This window comes from Rhyacophila brunnea, unplaced genomic scaffold (assembly GCF_057557595.1).
Source record: "Rhyacophila brunnea isolate RB1 unplaced genomic scaffold, BYU_Rbru_1.0 scaffold_18, whole genome shotgun sequence".
In the NCBI taxonomy this organism is placed as follows: Eukaryota; Metazoa; Arthropoda; class Insecta; order Trichoptera; family Rhyacophilidae; genus Rhyacophila; species Rhyacophila brunnea.
Window position 1 is genome coordinate 10,717,089 of NW_028232837.1, and position 22,508 is coordinate 10,739,596.

General features: G+C 34.8%; 2 protein-coding genes across 2 annotated transcripts in view; one reads left to right on the forward strand and one right to left on the reverse strand.

The window, feature by feature from the left end:
• The window catches only part of Sol1 (CUB domain-containing protein Sol1), a 1,020,319-nt gene that overhangs the window by 995,881 nt on the left and 1,930 nt on the right, over positions 1-22,508 (forward strand). Inside the window, exons 10-12 of the mRNA XM_085945617.1 lie at positions 17,807-17,999; positions 18,892-19,082; positions 20,780-20,987. Coding sequence (XP_085801743.1) covers positions 17,807-17,999; positions 18,892-19,082; positions 20,780-20,987 — 592 coding nt within the window. The remainder of the gene's footprint in view (positions 1-17,806; positions 18,000-18,891; positions 19,083-20,779; positions 20,988-22,508) is intronic.
• On the reverse strand, positions 5,112-13,703 carry DNAlig3 (DNA ligase 3). Its single transcript, XM_085945163.1, has 4 exons — positions 11,947-13,703; positions 10,253-10,406; positions 8,379-8,639; positions 5,112-6,683 (listed from the first exon to the last, which is right to left on the reverse strand). The coding sequence occupies exons 1-4, from the start codon at positions 13,528-13,530 to the stop codon at positions 5,443-5,445; spliced, it is 3,240 nt and encodes a 1,079-aa protein (XP_085801289.1). The 5' UTR covers positions 13,531-13,703; the 3' UTR covers positions 5,112-5,442.

Genomic DNA, 22,508 nt, shown 5'->3' on the forward strand with positions numbered 1-22,508 from the left:
GAATTCCTCATATTATTAATTTACCTACCGCTCCCGCCAACATGGCCAAAATAGGTAACGATAACAAGCTACGCAGTGGTGTTTTAAGACGTGTCCCGAAATTTGTACGTATGAAGTTCGCTGTATCACACTTCACCGTGAAATGCTGTATCAGAAATATATGGTTGTATATTAAAGACCGTCCAACCTCTTTGGGTCGTATAGAACTGAGATAAAATTCATGTCTAAATAAAACACGGTTCTTGTCGGTTTACAGGAAGCCAGCGGCAAATAAATTTTGAAAATAGCCGATATACTGGATTGTCTATTAGGTTAGGTTAGGATCTAATAAAATTGGAACATTATTTCCTACAATGCTCCACGAACAACGTGTAATTTTTTCATCTCTTTCCGATAAGAAACCTCACGGTGAACTGTGCTATGGTGAAATGTAATAAGTACAATTTACTTGTAACCGTCTTAAGCACACACAATTTTTGCTATACAAAATAAAATTTCATATTCAATTTTAAACATGCGGGCATGCGTCACTGCATTGTTGTTCGGCTCGCCTGGCCCGATGTTTGAATCGTAAACCCAAAAAAATCTTTAATCTAACATGCAAAATGTCCTATATCTCGCTTGGAAGACATACAACATATTGCAATTAGTTTTTGGTCTTATATGGAATAACGACATTTTTTTTTAAATTTAAAAGAAAACGATTTATCAAAACTTTCTGATATTTTACACAGATATGCTCGAATCGACAAAAATTACAATTTATCCAATCTGGTGGGTTACGACATATTGCTGTTTGTCGAATAATATTGTCACTGTACTTACAGGCCATTTGCCGTAACCCTCACTTTCCACCGAAGTGACATTTTGATGGCAATGGACTTATTGCATACTCTTACACGAACTGGCCAAGTATCATAATTCCCAAAATAATTCAAAACTAATTTTTAAGCCATCTGTAACTCGGCGAAAAATATTCCAGCTAAATACTGTAACCCCTAAACGCAAGCCACTGGTTTTTTCACTAGGTAGAAATGATAATGACACTATTTGTAGTTTTTTTTTAATAATTTTATATGTTATTACAATAAATATTATTGTGTCGATCAAAGATTCCCAATTTGTAATAAAATAATACTTCAAATAAAATTGTCAGTGTTCACAGTTCGAATTGATTTTTGGCACATTACTCTTACAAAGCGCTCCGAGCCACGTAGCGTAATCCTCATTTTTTTTATGAAAAACATTAATAGTTAAATATTTACTCATCCTATCATTGCAAAAAGTTTAACAGAGCTTTAAAGTTTGTTTTCAATCAAATATGATTAATAATTCTAATCAATACCAAATGTATGCCACAAGCGCATTTACGCCCTCTACAAATCCGTGCTGCAAAGCCGGCCATAGAAAATGAGCTACACTAGTCCCGGTCGGTTGTTTTAAATAAATTAATATATTGTACACAATATACTGCCATCTCTTGTAATCATGGTGATATTCTTTTTACTTTTAATATAGTTGTAAATAATTTTATTTTTTCATAGAAATTCGTAACCCGCCGGGTACCACCATCTAATGCTTCCCAGCATTTAAAGAATTAAAATAAATCCAATCCTAACAGTTTTTTTCACTTCCTGAACAATTTGACATTTGAGGGTTATGATAATTGGCTTGGACAGTGACGATATGTTGAAGAAAATTAAATTAAAGATGGCCGTTGAGGCGAAAAATCATAGTACAATCGGCCGTATAATAAGATATAAGTATAGACTTTTTTAATTATCTTGATTAACTATCTTCAACCCCAAGTAATCCGCATAATAGAGATATTGCTGTATCTATAGGATAATAATAATATAGGGTGTTTTACAGATACCTAACTACAAAAATTGGTGTTTTAAGTTAGCCCCGGTTTCAATAATGCAGTAATCATATTTATTTGTAACACAAAGCTCTATGTTGTACATATATCTGTTTACAAGATATAATTAACACATTCGCGAACACGACGTCTATAAACATCATATTCTGTGAGATGTGATATGACAGGACGTCCATTGACGTCCTCTACTGTGGAACGGAATACGACACGACGTTTATAGAAGTCGTATTTTCGATTAAAACAATATGTTCCCTGTCTACTTGTGTCACAGTGTGAACAAATTTCCATTAGATAATGTCGTATCTTAAGACTTCATTCCTATACATGTATCTAAATCAAAAAGTTAGAAAAAGTAAAACATTCTTAATTTCAATGTGTCATATCACTAATATGTATTAGTTGACGTGTCTGTGAATTAAAGTATGCTTTATTGAATGAATTTCATAGTAGCAAAATCTTTAATCACGTTTATCTCAAAACTGTGTTATTGCAGATAGGCCCCTGTGATCTTAAAACCCTGACTTATAAGAATGCAAAAAAGATAAGAAAACTTAACGCATAGCTCAATAAAACAAAAAAAAATCACTGGGTGACCAAGCATTAAACAGTAACAATCCACTGTATTTAACATTATTATGTATTTACAATCTAAGGCTTCACTGTCTGACCATACATACTATGGTGCCGTTTTGCTACATCTAGAGCCCGATAAGGCGAAAAATATTAATTATGTATCATAAAATCACCTTAGTGTAACACTGGGATAAGTTTGTATACTTATATACATATCACTTTGCGGTGGCGAAGAGTGAAAGTAGGCTGTGGAGATCTGACATAATTTTGTTTTTTAACCATATCCGATCCTAATAAGATCATGTGGGCCTCCACAGAGTGGAGGTTTGTATTAACTCATTTACTGCTAACAACGCGACTGGCGCGTTTGGAGTCATTGGCCAATAGATATAATTAACGTGTTATTTAAATGTGGTAATTAAAAGGTAGTTAAAAGGTTAGCAGTGATTGTGTTAACAGATTTTTGTTTTTATGAGAAATGGATGTTGGCCACTTGCTCAACCTATTAGGTCCATACTCTGACTCAAACACAAATTGATATCGGATTAAATAAATAATTTTGGCAACAGATATTCAATATTTATACATTACTTACTATAAACATACCACATATGCATGGGGTTAGATCATTTTAGAATGAAACAAGACATACTGGGAGGCGTGATGAGGTAGAGAAAGCGATGCAATAGACAAGATGTAAGTAAGGTCGACAATAGCAACTGCAATCATATTAACCCAGCATAATTACTTTGGGTCTAGGACGATTTGGCGCCGGGACAACTGGACACCACGCAATTCGACAATAAATAGACGTTAGGTACTTCCATGTACTTTTAAAAAAAATATTTAATATTATTAGGTATTTATATGTATCGTGCATATGTTTAAGTTTCAACGAAAAAAGAGTTTTTTATTTTTATATAAAACCTTAGGCATGGTAATTCTCAATCCGCAATAACAAAACATTATGTTAGGAGTAAATTGAATTAAAACTACTAAGAAGTAGATAGAAACTGATCATCGTTTTGATTCATCGTCTACGATCTGTTTACGTGTCTACGACAGTGCGGTGTCCAATTGTCCTGGCGTCCAGTTGTCCCATTCCCATTACTTCACACTAGAACAAATCACATATTCATGATGAAATGGTTCAACTATAAAACCAAAACTTTATGACTTCTCAAATTTTAAAGATGCATATTTTTTTTAAATTTAAATTTATTCATATTCATTAAATTCATAATTCGAATTTTTTCAAAACTTTCAGTTTATTTAAATTTCGAATTAACAAGGTTCATAGAAAACTATATTCATAGAAATGACATTAGCTGCCCATACACAGTGAGGTTGAGTAACAGGTTGAACCTGCCAGTTAACACGTAATGGCGGCCATACAGTTATTTTTGGTAGATATATCTACTGTGCCCATAGACAAACAGTCTTCGACCGCCAGATAACTACCAGTCTCAAACTGCCGGCGACCCCCCACTCCCATGTTTTTGTAAAACTGTTGAACTTTTCTCGCCGAAAGTTTTCGGGTGACATTAGATGTAGGTGACGTAAAATATAAGATACCACGCGATGCGGCTGTGTTGCTTGTTTTAAAATACAAATTCATTTAATATTAATAATGTAATAATATATACGCGGAGATCGCTAATATATTTTATTTATTTTAACGAGGGTTAAACAAAGTTATAATTATTTATGTAAACATATTATTTTATACAATATAATATAAATGTTTACAATTTTAGAGAGCATTATAAATATTAAGCTATTGTGAAAATATAGACTAATAACTCGAGTATTCATGTTTTATATATTTTATGAAGTGAATATGTATTACAAATTATTAATTTAAAAAGTAACAACAAATTAATATACCTAATCGTGAATGACAATGTCGGTAAATCTAAATAAAATTTACATATATATTTAATAATAACATAGTAATTAATTATAATAATGGTTGATGTAAATATAATTTTGTGGTATGTTTAAAAAATGTGTATAAAATCAATATTATAAATATTACCATATTCTAAAAATATGACCAAATAGACAAATGCCGACTCATATGCCCATTTTATAAAGGGAATAATTTGTTCAAAAGAAAAGAATCTAGATCATATTATATTCACACGATTATAGTTATTGTTTCGGTGAATCGATAAAATACGCAACATTAGCGAAATCAGGGTTTATTTTACCAACGTCATTAATGTGTATTCTATGTCAATTTGTTTCTAATAAAAATAGCTATAGTCATAATAATTAGCAAAGTAAAATTATTCGTGTATCAATATTGTTCAAGTATACCCTACTTAAAACCAATTTAAGCACTACCCCTGTGTATTATCTCCGCGAACCTAACCTCCACAGTTTCTGACGCTTGACCTGCCACAGACAATAACTGTACGGGTGCCGGACGAAATCCCGAATTCCCAAAAGCCTAAATCCCGAACGCTGAAATACCGAATGGCCGGAATCCCGAAAAATAAAAAAAACACAAACATAATAATTGCGCAATCTTGAATTGCGCAATTTTTACAAGAGAGACAGAAACCAATTTTTGGGGAAATATAAAAAAATGGGCTTTTGTCTCTCTTGCAAAAATTGCGCAATTCAAGATTGCGCAATTATTTATGTTTGTATTTTTTTTATTTTTCGGGATTCCGGCCATTCGGGATTTCAGCATTCAGGATTTCGGTATTCGGGATTTAGGCTTTCGGGATTTCAGCCATTCGGGATTTTGACCTTCAGGATTCCGGCCTTCGGGATTTCGACCCAAACCCTAACTGTACGTATATGGACACGTCTGTTGACAGTTCGAGATTTAAATGGGGTAGTTTGAACTGATCTGTGGTACACAACGTACAGTTATTGTCTGTGCAGTTTCAACCTACTACTCAACCTCGCCGTGTATTGCCAACTATTGTGTGCAATTACAAGCTACAGATATAATTATTTTGCAATGAAACAACTCAGTTGTTGCAAGACTTTAAGCACACACTGTCAAAATTAAGATTCGCCAACTCTTTCTCCTGCAGAGTCTTTTGCAACCATTGCAGAGTTACATGTCGAGCGCTCTTCTTAAAATTATAGCCAGAACTCTTCAAATCCTTCAATAATAATTCGTTCTTAAGGTGAACAACGTGAGTCGCGATTGTTTTTTTCTCTGACGAATCGATCTTTCCACTACCGTCTTTCCACTGGCTGATACAGTCCTTGATAGTATCATCAATCAATTCACTTTCCTTATCATAAAACGTTAATGTATAGTCTTGAAAGTGAGTTGCCATCGACAAAGAGTTGTTAACTCTAATAGACGGTAAATGGGGGTAACTGGAGTTAAGTTCCAACGTATTAGACGAGACATTATTGTTACCGGGAGTCTCCATCATGATATGAGCCATAATATCGGTCAATTCGTCGGATTTCGAAGACGTTTTTTCAGTTAACGATGTATTCATTTTTTTTATAACGACAGAGCAAGGTTTTTTATACAGTGACGTCCCGGCAGAGTATCTTGGAACCATTGTCAACTGATTGGATTCTCTTAATGAATCGAGCACGGTCGCTCCACGTTTCAAACTTTCATTCGACTTCAAATCTTTAATGGATGTATCACTCTTATTGAATATTTTGTGAACTTTCTTTATTGATTTAGTATCGTTTCCTGACGAATCACGTTCATGTGCTCTTTTATTATTTTTCTTCGCTGATTGTAAATCATTATCTGATGAATCAGAGTCATTAGCTTTGTCGACTGTCTTTTTTAATGTAGAGCCATTTTTTGAGATATCATTCAATCCTTTAATCACTTTCTTGGTTGATTTAGAATCATCATCAGACGAATCAATCTCCAAATATTTACTATTTTTCTTTGTTGATTCATTTTTAACTAATCTTTTATCTTTCTTTGTTGATTTAGATTCAACATCACTATTATTGAAATCAAAATGAACCATCTTTGGTGATTTATTGGGTGACTTTTTAATATCTTTGACAGCCTCTTCCTCCTGTTCATCATCATGCGATGTAGCGGCCAGTTTGTTCAACAACGACACATCAACATGGTCTTTGGAATTTTGGTATAACAGATTCAGCTCTTTCAACGAGGTGGCCGTCTTCCAATTTTTATCATCTCGGATTTTGGTAACCCTCGGAAATCTGACGGATATTCCATCAGCAGTGTGGAGATTGCCCATTGTAAACTCAGCTCCTGTAAAAAATAACAATTGTTACACATACAAGAAAACTAAAAAAACTGTTTTCACCAAAACAAGTCATTCTAATCATTCTAACATTCTAGCGTTGATAGACCTTCATACATATGTAACGATGTTATTTAAAAATTATAAAAATTATGATTCATGTATTTACGATTTAAATGTATATATAACAACAATGAATATATCTTAGACCAAAGATGGAGCCTTATTTGTAGTAAAATTCACACTAACTTATGGTCTGAGATTGATTTACAAGGCAAACGCACTGAGATAAAAAAAAGTGCATCAAAGATGTTAGAAACTTTAAAGATTTTTTTTATTTAGAATGTAGAAAGATGCAAAGTACCATATTTTACGTGGAATGGGTGGCAAGTACCATCATGCGTTAAATAGCGAAGGGACTATGGCTCCAGAAGTATAGAAAACATTTTAGGATCGGTCAACTATGTGCAGAGTTATGAAAGTTAGAAAGGTGCAAAGTACCAGTTCGACGTTTGCTGTTGTCGGTACATTGATGAGGTTAACCAATTACTTATTAGCATAGCAATGGATGAAAATTCAAGAAAATGACAACACAAAGGAGAAGGAAGCTTTCGTCTTCATCAGAATAAGCTAACAGTTGCCGGAAAAACTTATAAAATAAAAACTATGGTAAAAAAACCTATGAAACCTGTAGAAATGTTGAAAGACTTTTTTTGATTTACAAAAAGCCGCAGATGAAATGATAAATTTAAATCACTTGAACATTACAAAGGTATGTGCAATAAGAGTAGACTGTAAAAACTTACGTTGTGTGGAAACTAAACTAACCGTTAGTGATTCGGAGGATTTGTGGCAATCTGTACTGATTTTGAAGAAAGGGAAAACAATCCATGATTTGAAAAATATAAAAATCACAGGAGTAAATAAAGCCAATGAGATATCCAAAGAAAAGATCATAAGGAATTCTACAGAAATCTATGTATGTAAATAAGGCAAAATAATATTGTATCGGCGCTTTGCCCCTTTCTAACTTTACGATTAGTGTGTTGTACACCATTATTAATTTTCATTTTTCTTTATTTTTTTAACCTATAAGGCATAATGTGGGAGCTGCATTGCAATTTTACTGACAAAAATGAATTCATGTTTTTAAGGTCATCAGTGAAACGCCAAATTTTCAACTGTACGCGCGACGAAATTTTGTACTCGCTTCGCATTCATTGAGAGAACGTCGAGTCAGACATACGTCACTTTGCTGCGTGATGGCGACGGGCCAATTAATTCTAAAATCGTGTAAAGATGACTAAAAACGTTACCCATTTACTTTAAAAAGAAAACATGTCAATGAATATAATTATTATTATTGTTACTAATAGAATAATAAACAGAACATAAAATGGACGTATGTTGGATTTATATGAGAAATAATATTTCGTTTGACAGGCGTCTTTTGCACCCGCGACCCGCAATCCGCACATCGCCTAGCAACGATCTTTTTAGACCGTGCCTCAACTAATGCATGGCCTTAACAAATAAAAGGCTTTTCTTTTGATTTATGGCACATAGCACCTATCTACTGAACGGTATTCAATTGTGTAAAACTTATTACTTTCATTACACACATCTATAGCAGGAAATCCTAGACTTCCATATATATACCTAACTGCAATACAGTAATCAGAGAAACAAAATACTTTTCTCACCTGTAATTTCCCAAACAGGTTGTTCTTTGGGATCTTTAGCGATGAAGTCAGGAATCAATTTTTTATCGCACAAAAACCAAGATGGCAGTGGTGAATCTTTGGATATCTTTTTCATGCTCTCTCTGAAAGGCGCTTGGAGAGAGTCTAATTTTTTGTCATCGTGTCCGGTGTGGACTTTGGTAACCGTTACCCATTTTTTTTTACTCTCATCGTAACACCCCATCAAAAATACAGAGAGCATGCCCCCTTTCTTACCGGTACCTGAAAGTAGATTACAATTATATTATTCTTTGATGTATGACTTTAAATTTAAACACTAGCAACAAAAACAATGCACATGAATTGGTGCATAAAATACAGTTGCACATTGAAAATCGTCTCCACTGGGATAGTCATAAGTCAAAACTGGGCGCAGCATGTAACATTCTTTCCTGTGCATAGGCGAAGTCATGGCAAGACTGACTTCACGCAGCAAACCAACATGAATGACAAAGTGTGACATTTCGGGATTATACTTGCCCTGCACGTCGAGTGAAAATTGTTGCATGCGACACCAGCTGTGTTATTCAAACTAAAAGGTTGCAATCATGCATTGTGCGGCGGTACATTTAGTTAAATGAGTTTTGTGAATGCCAACAAAAACACATTTACATATTTGACGAGTTGCAGTCGAGATGAATTTAGAAGTGCGAGCCAGCTTGCAATAACTCATAGGTGAACACTCATAGTTATACCTGTAGACCAGGTGTTTATAAGCTAAACTTAAAGTGCGGATTGTCTGGCTATGGGGAATGTATGTGGAAAAGTTTGGTCACTTCCACTTGAAGTGACGAGAAGCAAGAAGTAGTAGGCGGGGTTAATGCGAAAGTCAGTGACACCTTCTAGATTTTACTAACCCACCTCCCCCTCCCACTGCATTAAAAAATCATTAATAAATTAAGTAAGTATAATGAACATTTCTGATATGGACCATGTATAAACGTATGGACAAATGCATAGACAAAAATGTAATTTCTGTTTCAAATTTTAAAAATTTAATAGCCGTCATTGTGTTTCAATGTTTTGCAGGCAGCGTCGCTAACTGTTACCTGTTAAGCGCGAATCAAATTGAGGTGCATGTCGTCTACTGTCACGCTGTCGCGGCGACAAATTTAGTCTATGGTTTCGTCATTTTGCAGAATATTTTGAACCATCACAATCTCTGTAAATTCACTGAAGAATGACACTGATGAAGAGTGCCTACTATAATGTATTAGTAATTTGAATTATTATTAATTATTCATGCTATTTTCAATTAATTTTAACAGTTTCTACGTGCGCGTAGGTTAAAATACTTGCGGCATGACATCCATAGATAATATTTTGATCAGAACCCAACCTGCAGACCATAAATAATAGACAACATTCTTATCGAAAATACATTATGCCAACCGCTAAAAACAAAAAAACCTGATTTTGACATGACATTCGAAAAGTGTAGGCGTGTGGAATATGACAAAAACATTCAAAACGTCATGCAGGTCTCAATGCAGTGCAGTTCAACGTGAGGTGACCTCATCGTTGTTTTAGTGATTTCGGCAGATTTTGGCAACTTTTGCCAACAATTTTGACAATTTTCGTTTAAAGGTTCAAAATGTGCTACAGGATGGGAGCATTTTGGGAGTCTGATAACATTTTATACATCAAGAACAATGACATTACACACTTTTTTCCCGTAGCGACAGCTTACTATGACGTCACATGATAGTCCGCGACATGCACCTCAATTTGGTTCGTGCTTTAACCACTTATCCAAATATCGGCTGACTAGCGATAAAATTGACTTATTTAAACAAGTACTACTGATTCTTAAGACGTTAAGAGTTGTCACATACCAAACCACGCCCCTAACACAACAAGATCCGTGCTGTCTGCCATTTTTCCTTCGAACAGATAATCTTTCTTAACTTTTATCCAGTGTCTTTTGCCAGGTTCGTATTTAGCTTCCATATCTTTCAAGACTAACCCTTCAAGTCCGAGTGAGAGCGCCTGAAATAGAGAAAGTCGAAAACTCATTAGACATGATCACAATATAAAACAATAGACGTGGCAATGAGTGCTTATTGGTGGGAGGTAAATGCTAGGTAGTCAAAAAGAATAGTGCTGATTTGTAAGGTTAAACTTATAGGACAGGGTTTCCCAAACTTTTTCTGCAATGGAACACTTCGTAAACCCCAAAAATGGCCCCCACACCCCGAAGCGGGCCCCAGGCTAGGATCTTTGGCAATGTGACGATCTACAGTTGCATATTCCAAATGGTGTTTGACGTAACATTAGGTGCATTATTAGCGATTTTTTGTATTTTTAATACACCCACTTTTATGTTGATATGCACAATTATGGACATGTCAAATATCGACAATAATCAAAAATTGTATGGCAAAATCACATATTATTAAACGTTAGTATGGTTGAAGTGAAACAGCGCCCAGCACATTTTTTTACTATTAGTGCATGTTTGTGATGTGTGTTTATCTCACTTGGCTGGTTGATCTCTCACGCCGGACCCCCCGTAAGCCCAGGCTCCCAGGCTAGAGGCCTGTCAGCCCCCACCCCCTTGTGGGAGCCATGACCTAGGTACTTGAGGTCATAAACATCAATGGAGATTGATCATCGCTAGCCTTTCAATATGAAGAAGATTCTTTAATTATTTTAGTTTTACTTATTTTACTTCTACTCAGTAGAAGATCTTTAAATGTGTTGCAGTGTATAAAACCTTTCCAAATGGTCGCTGAATACCTATTCAGATTCGGCAGAACACTGGTGTTCCGCAGGACATAGTTTGGGAAACCCTGTTATAGGACATCAGTGGCGAGGGGTGGAGGTAGGCTGTTAAGATTTGACATAAATAGTGCACACTAAACTTTGTCAGTCATACGTACAGTCGAACTTGGTTATTACGAGGAAGATGGGACCGACTGAATTTGCTCGTTAAAGCGTTACTCGTTATATCGGAGAATAGGTATTTTTAAATGAGCAGTCACATTACACAAAAAGTCGAAAATAAAAAATCTGAAAACCATCATAAAAATCCCCGAAACAAGCATGGCATTCATAAACTACAAAAGAAGTTGTTTATTGTAATAAACGCTGGTAGGTACCTACGGACTTCACAAAACTTGGATTTTTCAACCATATGGTTACCTCAAAATGCCCAAATGTAACATAGATCATTATTGAGGGGGAGACTTCAATTACAGTAGTGCAATTTGTCTTTCTTTTCTTTTTCTTTTTCTTTTTGACCATGTCCGATCCTAGTAGGATCATATGGGCCTCCACAGAGTGGAGGTTTGTGTATTGACAGATTTTTTTGTTTTTTACGAGAAATGGATGTCAGCCACTTGCTCAACCTAGTAGGTCCATACTCTGACTCATACACAAATTGAAAAACAATATGTGTACTTGCCAGACCCAGGATTCGAACCTGGGACCCTCGACTCTATAGGCCGGCATTTAAGCCACTCGGCCATCGTGGGTGTATAATTTGTCTTTAATATAGTTTTAATATTGTCAAACATCAAATAAATACCTTAGCAATACTTATAGCCAAATCGCTTGTTTTTCTGATGACCTCAAGTTCAGAGAGCAAAATATGGTTCTTAATGACCTTAATATTCTTTTCCAATATCTTCCGTCTCTCCTTCAACGGTTTGTCTATCAAGTATTCACCGTTATAATACATGCAGTCGAAGATAAACAAACAGACTTCTGCATCAGAGAATTCGGCTCTCTTGTGAACACCCAAAGAACCGAACGGCAGAGGTTCACCGGTTTTCGTATCGACCATCAATATCTCTGAATCAAGAATCAATTCGTCTGCATCCGGAAAAGCTTTGGGAATGAACTCTTTCAATCGAGCTATTTTGTACTCAGTTACCGGTTTAAGACTGCGTGAGAAATATTTAAACTGCGAGCCCTTCTTGTGAATCTGCACTCTTTCGCCATCGTATTTTATTTCAGAGAACATTCCGCGTGGACATTTCTTGACAGCCATTTCGACGGACTTACATGCTTCTGCCAGCATCGGATAAAAAGGTGTCATTAATACTAGACTAGCTTTTACAGATGTTTTAACGGACGTTTTATCGGATAGTTTTGTCACGCGATCGATAACGTTATTAATGTCTTTTGAGGACTGGAATATTTTATAAGCGTCTGCGTGGACGCCTTCAAGGATATGTTTCGGTCCCGCGTTAATCCTCAAGTCCCCCTTAATCAAATGAATTATATATTTTAAATCGTTGGCTGTACATTTTTTTATTATCGATTTAAAATGATAAGCTTGTTCATCTTCTTTCGTTAACGCGGAGAGCTGTTCCAGAAATTGGTCGACCTCGTTCAAAGTGAGCAAACTTTTTTTAGCGGGGGCGCAGTGCGTTGATTTTTCGAAGAAATTAAATATCGTCACAGCTACGTCGCCTTCTTGTAAGTCTGTCAGCATATCATCTTGATCTGTGTGTAATATCCTCGAAAACAGCTTGACCAATTGTTTACTTTTGAGGTTATAAATTCTCTTAATGGCACCGGGCAATAATAACCTGCACCACATTTTAGTATCGCCATGGAAACCATTACCGTTTATACCTTGTGTAAAAAGTTTGTTGACTACGCCAGTTTTAGCAGTGTACGCGTCGTTATGTGCAATATCAACACAAATTTTACGAAAGTCTCGAAATAAACACTCATTATCGTTATGTTCAATATCTCTTATTGATGAATCTTTACTAGTACTAGGCTGACAATCTTTAGGGGTATTATTAACAACTGCCTTAGGTTTCGTAGCAGCTTTCTTCCCGTATTTCTCAACACACAGCAACTCCATGTCCTTCAATTTAGCAAGAATTAATTGTTGGTCTTTAGAAGATATTTTAGACCAGTTTCCGATGTCGTCAGGTCCGTCGATTCGTTTGGTTGTGGCGCGCTGTTTAAGAAACGCTGTCATGAGACAGTCGACGTGAAACCAGTTTTTCATCTTTTTATCATCACCGTATGGGCTCGGCGTGACTTTTGCGATTCTCAGTTCGCCGTTAAGACACTTCTCCTTGCAGCCCTTGCAATTGGCACGGCCCCCTTTCGCCCTGTCAACGAAAAACGGGAGGTCTTCGTCGTCCATAGCGCCGCCCTTTATATTATCGATCCGTCGTAGCCGTTTGCGACACAAGATGCGCTGCTGTTATATAACGAAATATTTGTTAAATAAATATATCTATTGATGTTTATTTGCAACTATGCAAAATGTATGTAAACATAACCTTTCGCTGTCACTACACATGAAAACTTCAAACCAACTTCAAGTCAAAATCATAAACAATATGACCGAATGACGCATAGACGAGAAATATTTCTTAGAGTGTGACCACTATTGAAATAGTAGCATGCAGTCAATTTATTTTTGTGACGTAATTTTTTCATACCCTCTTGAGACCCGAGATAGAACCAGTCATGAGAAAAAATATTTGTGCATTTTACTGTTCAATAAATATTATTAAGATCACAAAAAAAAAATTTAAATATTTTTTTTACTATATATTAACTAAAATCCACTACGTGCACGTGAGTGCATCTCAGGTCACAATAGAGTACAATATTGGATACAGTACAAACAATGAAATGAAACAAAAACAATGTGATATCCATATAATGATACAATTTTATTAGAAAAATAATACAATAATCATAATAATATAATGGTGATTGGAAAATTATATTTATTTAAATTAAAAATATAGTACATTAACGGTCAAAACCCTAAAATACTACACATTAATTAGCGCACTTCAGGGAATAGGTTTAGGGACAACCATTCTTCGCTGTAGAAGTAGATCTGTGTTTACTCAGTGTGTTATTGAAGCTAATGGTGAAGAGTTTCTTGGATGACCTTGTATCGATGATGATACTGATGGCTAAGTGACTTTCATACCAAATCGTAGGGTTTGCAAGTCTGATTTTCCATGACTATGAAGTATTCCAATCACAGTGAATATTTTCTTTCCTATAAGTTTGCATGTACAATGAGCAAACAATTTCATGTCCATGTCCAACAAGTCCATGTCCACAGTGGTCAAAGATCCTCACAGTTTACATGCTTGATGTCCTGTGAAGGCAAACACACCACTGTGAAGATTAATGCGGCTCATCGACTTGTAATCAGTATTTTACAACAGCTGACTGAGTGATGCATATCGTTCTTCGTCTTCTTTGAATCATAACACGTATTGGCCTGAAATAACGAATCGGTGAGGTTGAAGCTGGTAAAAAAGTCATATGTGTAGACGTACAAGGGCAGTTGTTGTGAAGCCAAAGTAACATCACAGCGTTGCATTGAGATTGTATCGTATCTTCATCAGATAGGTAGGATTCACTTCCCCACATGGAGAATAATTTATAGAGCAATTGGAGTCCAGCACCCAATAAACCATATATGGCCATGAACTGAACTCTTCAGCTCAACATCATTCGTCTTATTAGGCTCAGCGTACTGAAACAATAGAAAATACAATACTATGAATTAATCGATACATTTATTCCTATTTATTAAGTATTCAACACCAGGAATATAAATACTAATGGCCAATAGTATTAATCACTAGGTATATTAAGTATATTAATTATTCTGTCCATCGAATCCTCAATATGGAGATCACAAAGCCCTTTCATCACAAACTGTATCAATTTAATTGGTACTTAATTGATTTTTTAGCAGTGCATGCACTTGCCTAATAAAATGATAAGTTTGATATTTATGACTAAATGATAAAGTAATATAATATGAGCATTGATACCTTATGGTTTCATAAGCCAGGATAGGATCCTGGATTGTGATTTTGAAGGATGTATCTCAGCCTCTAGCAGTGAGTAAAGTTCACTGGTTCTCCAGAATAAAGTCATCATCTGGGCCCAGGAGATGAATGTGAACATCATTACTGTCGTCAGGGTTATATCCTCCACCAACTTCGACATCATTATCATTCAAAATATCACCAATATGCTGGCTATTCAAGGATTCGTCTAAATGTAAACAAAAAACATAACCTCAATAAATCAGATATACTAATGTCAAAATATATCACTCTAGACCTGAGTTACTCATGTGTGTACCGAATTTTGAAACTATGATTATAATATTTTACAAAAGTGTAAAGATAATTTAAAGTATACGGAATATTACTATGATTCATTGTGAAACTAAATACATCATTGGTTTTTAATATAAATAAATATTAATATTTAATTAAAAGCACTTACTTGTCAGAGTTGACTTTTTTAGCCGCCATTTTTGTCTTGTGCAAATATCCATAACTTCAAAGTCAAAATAACAATTTATTTTAAAACTACATAGGCTAGTGTTTTGCTCTAGTGGTAGAAAAATATACTATCTATACCACTGTAGTCAAATGCGGTTCAAGTATCCATTCAAATCGTTACTAAAAAATATTTAAATAACGTCCACATATGTGTACCTCAGGACGCAAGAGGATACGTATGTTTTTCTCATTCAATAAAATAATTTTGAAAGACCAAGCAAAATCTGTAGGTTTTTATAGAGATCTTCACTTCAAAGAATCTGTATGCGTACAAGACTTATTAATTAATAATTAGTGCTCGTGCAGAGCAGTGGCGTCCCTAAACAGAATACCGCCCCTAGGCAGCGCCAAAATGCTGACTCATTCTTTATACAGTATATTATTTTATCATCCTTTCATGACTCCAATTATTATATCTAAGATATTTATGTTGTATGGATAGATTATTAACAAAATATTGACTGTCATTATTCGCAAATCCGCTTGTGTCGTTTCTGGTCACCAAGGACGCCAAAGGACAATGGAAGTAAACTAGACATCATGAACCCGAAAAACATTACAGTCCTGTTCAACCTTTTATATTAATTACTTAATACATTTTGTTTCCAACCAATAAACAAATTTTTTTAACGGAAAGATATTTTCGTTATTATTAAGTTTAGATACTTAGCTATTTCTATATATACCAAATGATTTTTCTCGATTTGCCGCCCTTCGAGTAACTGCCGCCCCCAAGCAACGCTCAATCTGCCTACCCCCACGGGACGACACTGGTGCAGAGTCTAAATAAATGCGCTGTCAAATGTAAAATTGTAGATACATTTTAACATAGTTTTTTGTAATACTGTTTTGTACGTATTACATTTTCACTAACAACTTATTAATAATTAGCGCCAATATTATAAATTATGCACACATAAAAAATAATGGCAACAATATTTTACCTAGATACCTAGGTACAGTTTTTAATGCAATATATTATTGTAACAGAATTTCTATAGTAATTTTTACGTTTTTATATAGGTAGGTAAAAATATATTGTTTTTTCCTTGTTTTGGATAATAATTTATTTAATTAAAAACTGGACGGTACCTACCTCGGTATTTATTATATTAAATACCCTAGTTCTATAGGGAAACAACTCAAAATACCTTGTTCTAAGATAATGGCGTTTGCAAATTTTGCACAAATTGATTTTTTAAGTACCTACCTATATGTGTTTATTTTTTTATTTAGTTCAAATGAACTTAGCTAACTAAGACATTCCCATTTATAATTGAATTAATGATTAATCCCTGAAAGTGTTATTTAATTTTTTGACCTTTTAAAGAGTTTTTTGATAATTTTTTTTATTGAATTATAAAGATAAGACCTTTCTACATTGCATGGCATTATTAACTCAAAACCTTGAAATTTTGAGTTGTTTCCCTGTAGTACTAGGGTATCGATCAATGTTGAGTAAGTGGGTATGGTTTAATATTCGCATCTGGCGAATTCATATTATAGACATATTTGAGTACAGTCCTAATAAGTTGAACAAATAATGACAAACATTTCTCACAATCCACACTTAGCGAAAAAAATATGATTGGCCCAGATTAAGATAAATAAACAGATGGAGCAATGTCAAGAATTTACACAATAAAAAAACATGCAAAATATTGATATTATCAGCGCTCGAAATGGAAAAGTTTACGAACCGGAGCGCTCGACAAATTTTCTGAAGATATTTACATAGTCATCAAATCGTATGTGTATTTTATAAAAATAAGTGTGTTAGATTTTCTATTCTATGGCCTATCTAGCTCAGATGGTCAACATATTTTTTCCACGAGACGGAGCGATAATTTTACAAATTTCACGAGCCGGAACGGCGCTCCGGTGCGTTCCGTTCCATTTCGAGCCCTGGATATTATGAAACCTTGTAACATGCCCCCAACATAAATAATGACCAAGCTGATTTTTAAGAAAGGCATATGGCTGTGATATAAGCGAATACACATCATACTTACAGTAGTTTGATAGGAAAGGCTTGGGGTGGATCCTGAATACTCAGCTTATAAAACTTTATGGTTTCTTTTTCAGCATCCAGTTGTGACGCTGTATTCAACAGCGATACGACCAAGAATGGAACATTTTCATCACCGCATTACCCTGGACCCTATCCCCAGCGTTCCATGTGCTGGTACGAGTTTCAGGGCCGCGGCAAAGAGAGAATTCAAATAATCTTTCAAGACTTCAGTCTCTACTATTGGGACAATAAGGAAAAAGTTAAAGAGTAAGTAGTATCCTTTATTTAAAACATCTATTGCCAAATTTGTTAGCATATTGTTACAAACATGAACATATTTAGAATATTGTTGCAGCTCCGTTAACATTAAAATATCATTAACATTAAAGTTTATTGAAAATATTTGAATTACAAATTTCATCACATCTCCTGTTATATCAAAAAATTGGAGATTTTCAAATTAACAGACTAAGCCGTCTCTCACATCTAAACTTACCTCGTCTGCCGCACAGCCATAAATCTTCCAAGAATGCCGATCTGGTGTTGCATATGAAGATCACGCACATCTACCTAGCGACAGTCGCACATAACCTTCGAAACGTATAGATATTTGGATGCGACGATCGACGAGCCAGTATATTAATGACCAATTTGTAGGTGTTCGTGTGCGTCCTGGCGTCTTCGACTTGCAGCCCGAGAAGCATGCAACTTGTTGATTGCAATATTAGATGTTTTTTTCAAACTAAAAAATCGCAATCAACCAATCTGCGGAGCTCCATTTGGCAACTTGTGTTTTGTGAATAATGATGATGTCACATCGATGTATTTGACACGTTGCAGACGAGACGGGTTTTGATGTGAGAACCGGCTTACTTATAATACTGGTCCTGTACACATTTTTTTTGCATTATTACGTGAAAGGAAAGGTATTGACTTCGTTCTTGGTGGAATAAATAAATTTACTTTCAATTTTATTTTCACAAGATCTAGCGTTTTTTCTTGCCAAATAGCTTGTTTTCGTACCCCGTCTGGCATGACAGTTGGCAACACTGAGCATAATATCATATACAAATCGGATAAAGCCCATTAATTTTCCAAACTACATTTGTTTTCTATATTATTATATCAAAATATTTATAGGTATTTTTTATATTTTTAGATGTGAAAACATTGATGCCCTGGAAGCATACGTCTACATCGACGGGCGGAGAGAGAAAATCGACTCATTCTGCGGATCGACAGTTCCTCAACCAATCATGTCGAACGGTCCAAGAATGATGCTTGATTTAAGGGGAATATATTCTTCCCCCTACATAAGGGGGTTTAAAGCAATTTATAGTTTCACCGAAAGTAAGTAATAATAATTATTGCAATACATTTTTTAATTCTCAAAGAATTTCTTCATCTATGACGACGACATAATAAATGTAAAGGATGTATCAATGATTTCCATTACAATTCTATTATAATGTTTACCTAATAATATATTATCTGAAATCAAAATTGAACATAATTGATTCAATACGCAAATATTTCTTTTGGCTTAGATTCTTTTATTACAACGTTTTTCTTAGCTCGTATTCTTATTTGTCAGGTGGTTCTTTGTCCGGTACAAATCTTGCAATCGATTTTTAACTAACTTCCCGACTAGCTAGACATTTGAAACTTTTAGAATATATCTGAACACGATGCTAATGCATTTTTTAAATACTTTTAGCCATCTTTAAGTGGAATTGAATTCATTTTCAGTTTATTCTGTTTTGTCTGAAAAGTTATTTCGACACTATTATTAGTTGTTAGGGGTCTGAGGTCCTAGCAACTAAATTATTAATATATATGTGCGTTACTATGGAAATCAATATGACATGTCAAGTACAATTTTTTTTGATCGTTTAAGCTAGTCAAGTCAAGTTTATATGGTTCAACAGAAAATTTAAAAACGTTGTATATAAAAAGTTCTTTTTATCTTGTAATTATTTTTAATTACGTTTTACTCAAGAAGGTTGGAAATTTTGTCACTGTTGCTTATGGAGATGCACATATATGTGCCAAAATCATATAGAGCACACTGTCACTTTCGACTACTGTGAACTTAAGTGCACAAAGCGACATAAACCTCATAGGCTCACAAGGAGGGAGCTGGCAAGGCTCTAGCCTGTGGGCCCAGACTTAGGGGAGCCCGGCATGGCAGGCCGACCAGACTCATTTAGTGCTAACACCGCGACTGGCGCGTTTTGAGTAGTTAGTGTTATTTAAATGTGGTAATTAAAAGGTAATTAAAAGGTCAGCAGTGATTCTGTTAAGTGAGATCAACACACCACAAATTTGCTCTAATAGAAAAAAAAGTCGCCTGTGGAGTTATTTCACAAGTAGAATTTTATTTTATAATTATTTTAGTGTGTTTTGTTACTAATAAAAATTACTATTTATACAATATGGCGAAGGGTCGCATGTTACTTGGCTATCACAAAAGAGGGTCGCGATCAGTGCTTCATAATATGGATGCTGAATGCTGATACATTCTCCATACCCAGACACTCCGCACACTGAGTCTAGCTATAAAAACCTGTCCTGCAGGTATAATAACTCACCTACAAGTTATTGTGACCTGGTGCATTTACAAATAGATATTGAATGCGCATGGCTTAACAGTCATAGTTATTACTATTGTTAGAGTACATTTATGTCGTCCACGCTGTCTTGTCTTTTAGACATGTCACATCGGAATATTAAACCAAACATTACACCTATTTATGAGTGCCATGGGTTTTGCAGTGGCCACAGGTCTTGTGTGTCGTAGAATTTCGAGAGCAGTGGGGCCAACTTGACAGCCAAATCATCCATGACTTGAGGACGAAGAATGAGGACTAATATTCCATTTACCTAAATAATTTTGTAGGTATTTTTTCAGTTTCTGTAGGGAACTCGAAAACCCGACTCGAAAATTCCCCCATTGTGTGCGCGTCTGGATTTTACAAATATATATTGCGGATATTTACAAATTATATATAATATTTATTTCATCGCAATGTTTCGTTTATTTTCAGATTTTGGTGTGACGTCTGGTAAGCAGTTGCCAGAGTTTCCGTGTGCCTTTGTTTTCAATAGTTCCGAGACGAGAAATGGAAGCTTCAGCTCTCCCAACTATCCCGGCTCGTATCCCAGGGATACGGAGTGCCATTACTTTTTCCATGGATCGCAGAAGGAAAAAGTTCATCTGCACTTTACGTACTTCGACATTGATGGCGTCTTGCCGTACGCATACAAGTTTCTATTTATTTAAATAAAATATTAGCTCCACTCTACTTAGCCCAATAGTGATGTACTTAGTGTGTGTCTCTGAAGTTATCAGTGCGAGCTCAATTCCGCATCTGGCAAAAATTACATGTTCTTTTAATCGGTGTTTGACACCTGCGGAACAAGGATCGAATAGGTTGAGTGAATAGCTAACAACCTTTCCAATGAAGATCCTTGTGCTCTGCTGAAGAGCGAAAATGACAATAACATGACATAAACTCGAAATCAAGTCAGTGGTGGCTTTGAAATTTCTGTGGTTCCCAAAAACACACATTATGTTCTTTATAATCTTCTCAGGAATTGAAGATTATTAATTGTTTTGTTACTAGACAGCGCTATAATTTTTCATATATTTTAAATGTGAGAATTACAGTCAAATAATATTCCTATAAAAAAGACTTGTTTACTATCTCTAATTCCAATGGGTCTATTCTATACACCAGTGGCGAAGGGTGACTTTTGGAAACAGGTAGGCTGTGGAGAAAGCACACTTGTTAGATGTATTTACGGGAAATAAGAAGATAATCCGACATAACTACTGTTGAATAGGTAGGTACACAAAAACCGATGAAATTTCAAAAGCTCACTGATGGTATAAAATTATGCAATTCATTTGAATTATGTATTTTCTTAAATATAAACGCAAGATACGCTCAAAATATATTGAAAATATCCGTTGTTGTGAATCTGTTCCATAACAATTTATAATTTAACCCGTAAACTAGATAATATTTTAAAATACTTCTATATTTAAAACACAGACTTAGATACAATATCAGATTTCAACTTACATAATTGGCTGAATAAATTGTCTTAGTCTATGAATAAATGTACTGACAAATAAAAATCACGAGATAAATTATTTATTATTTTTAACAACAATCAATATTTATATGTGATTGAATCCCATATAAATTATTTTTTTAAATTATCTTATAAATTATTTTGAATAAATGTGCACCTACGTAAAATATAAGCGCTCCTTAAATAGCTTACCAATTTATATGGGCCACCGTAGACGTCTTGAAATTATGAGAAACAAACTTCATATAAAAAAGTTTTCGATTCACGTGAACGTAATCCATACAATATGTGAAGCGAAACGAGATGTCGCTTATTTTTTTTAAACTTTCGAGACATGCCATAAATGGTGCTTTTTGAAATAGTGGAAAAGATCGTAAAATTATTATGACAATTATACGATAGATGTCGTTGGGCATATTAAATATATTATTATGTGATTATATTAATTAATATGTCAATATACAATTAAAAAATATTTTTCTTAAGAAGGTAGGCTTTAAATAATCGCCTAGTATGGAGTCTTCGCCACTGCTATACACAAGGCGGCTATTGGTGTCTGTCGGCAGCTATCGACGAGGTATTATAATTATTGTTACAATAAGTTAGCCATCTAACCTGTCAAAACTGTCTATCTCTCTCTAAAAGTTAACAGCCAAAAGAGGGGCTGTTAAAACA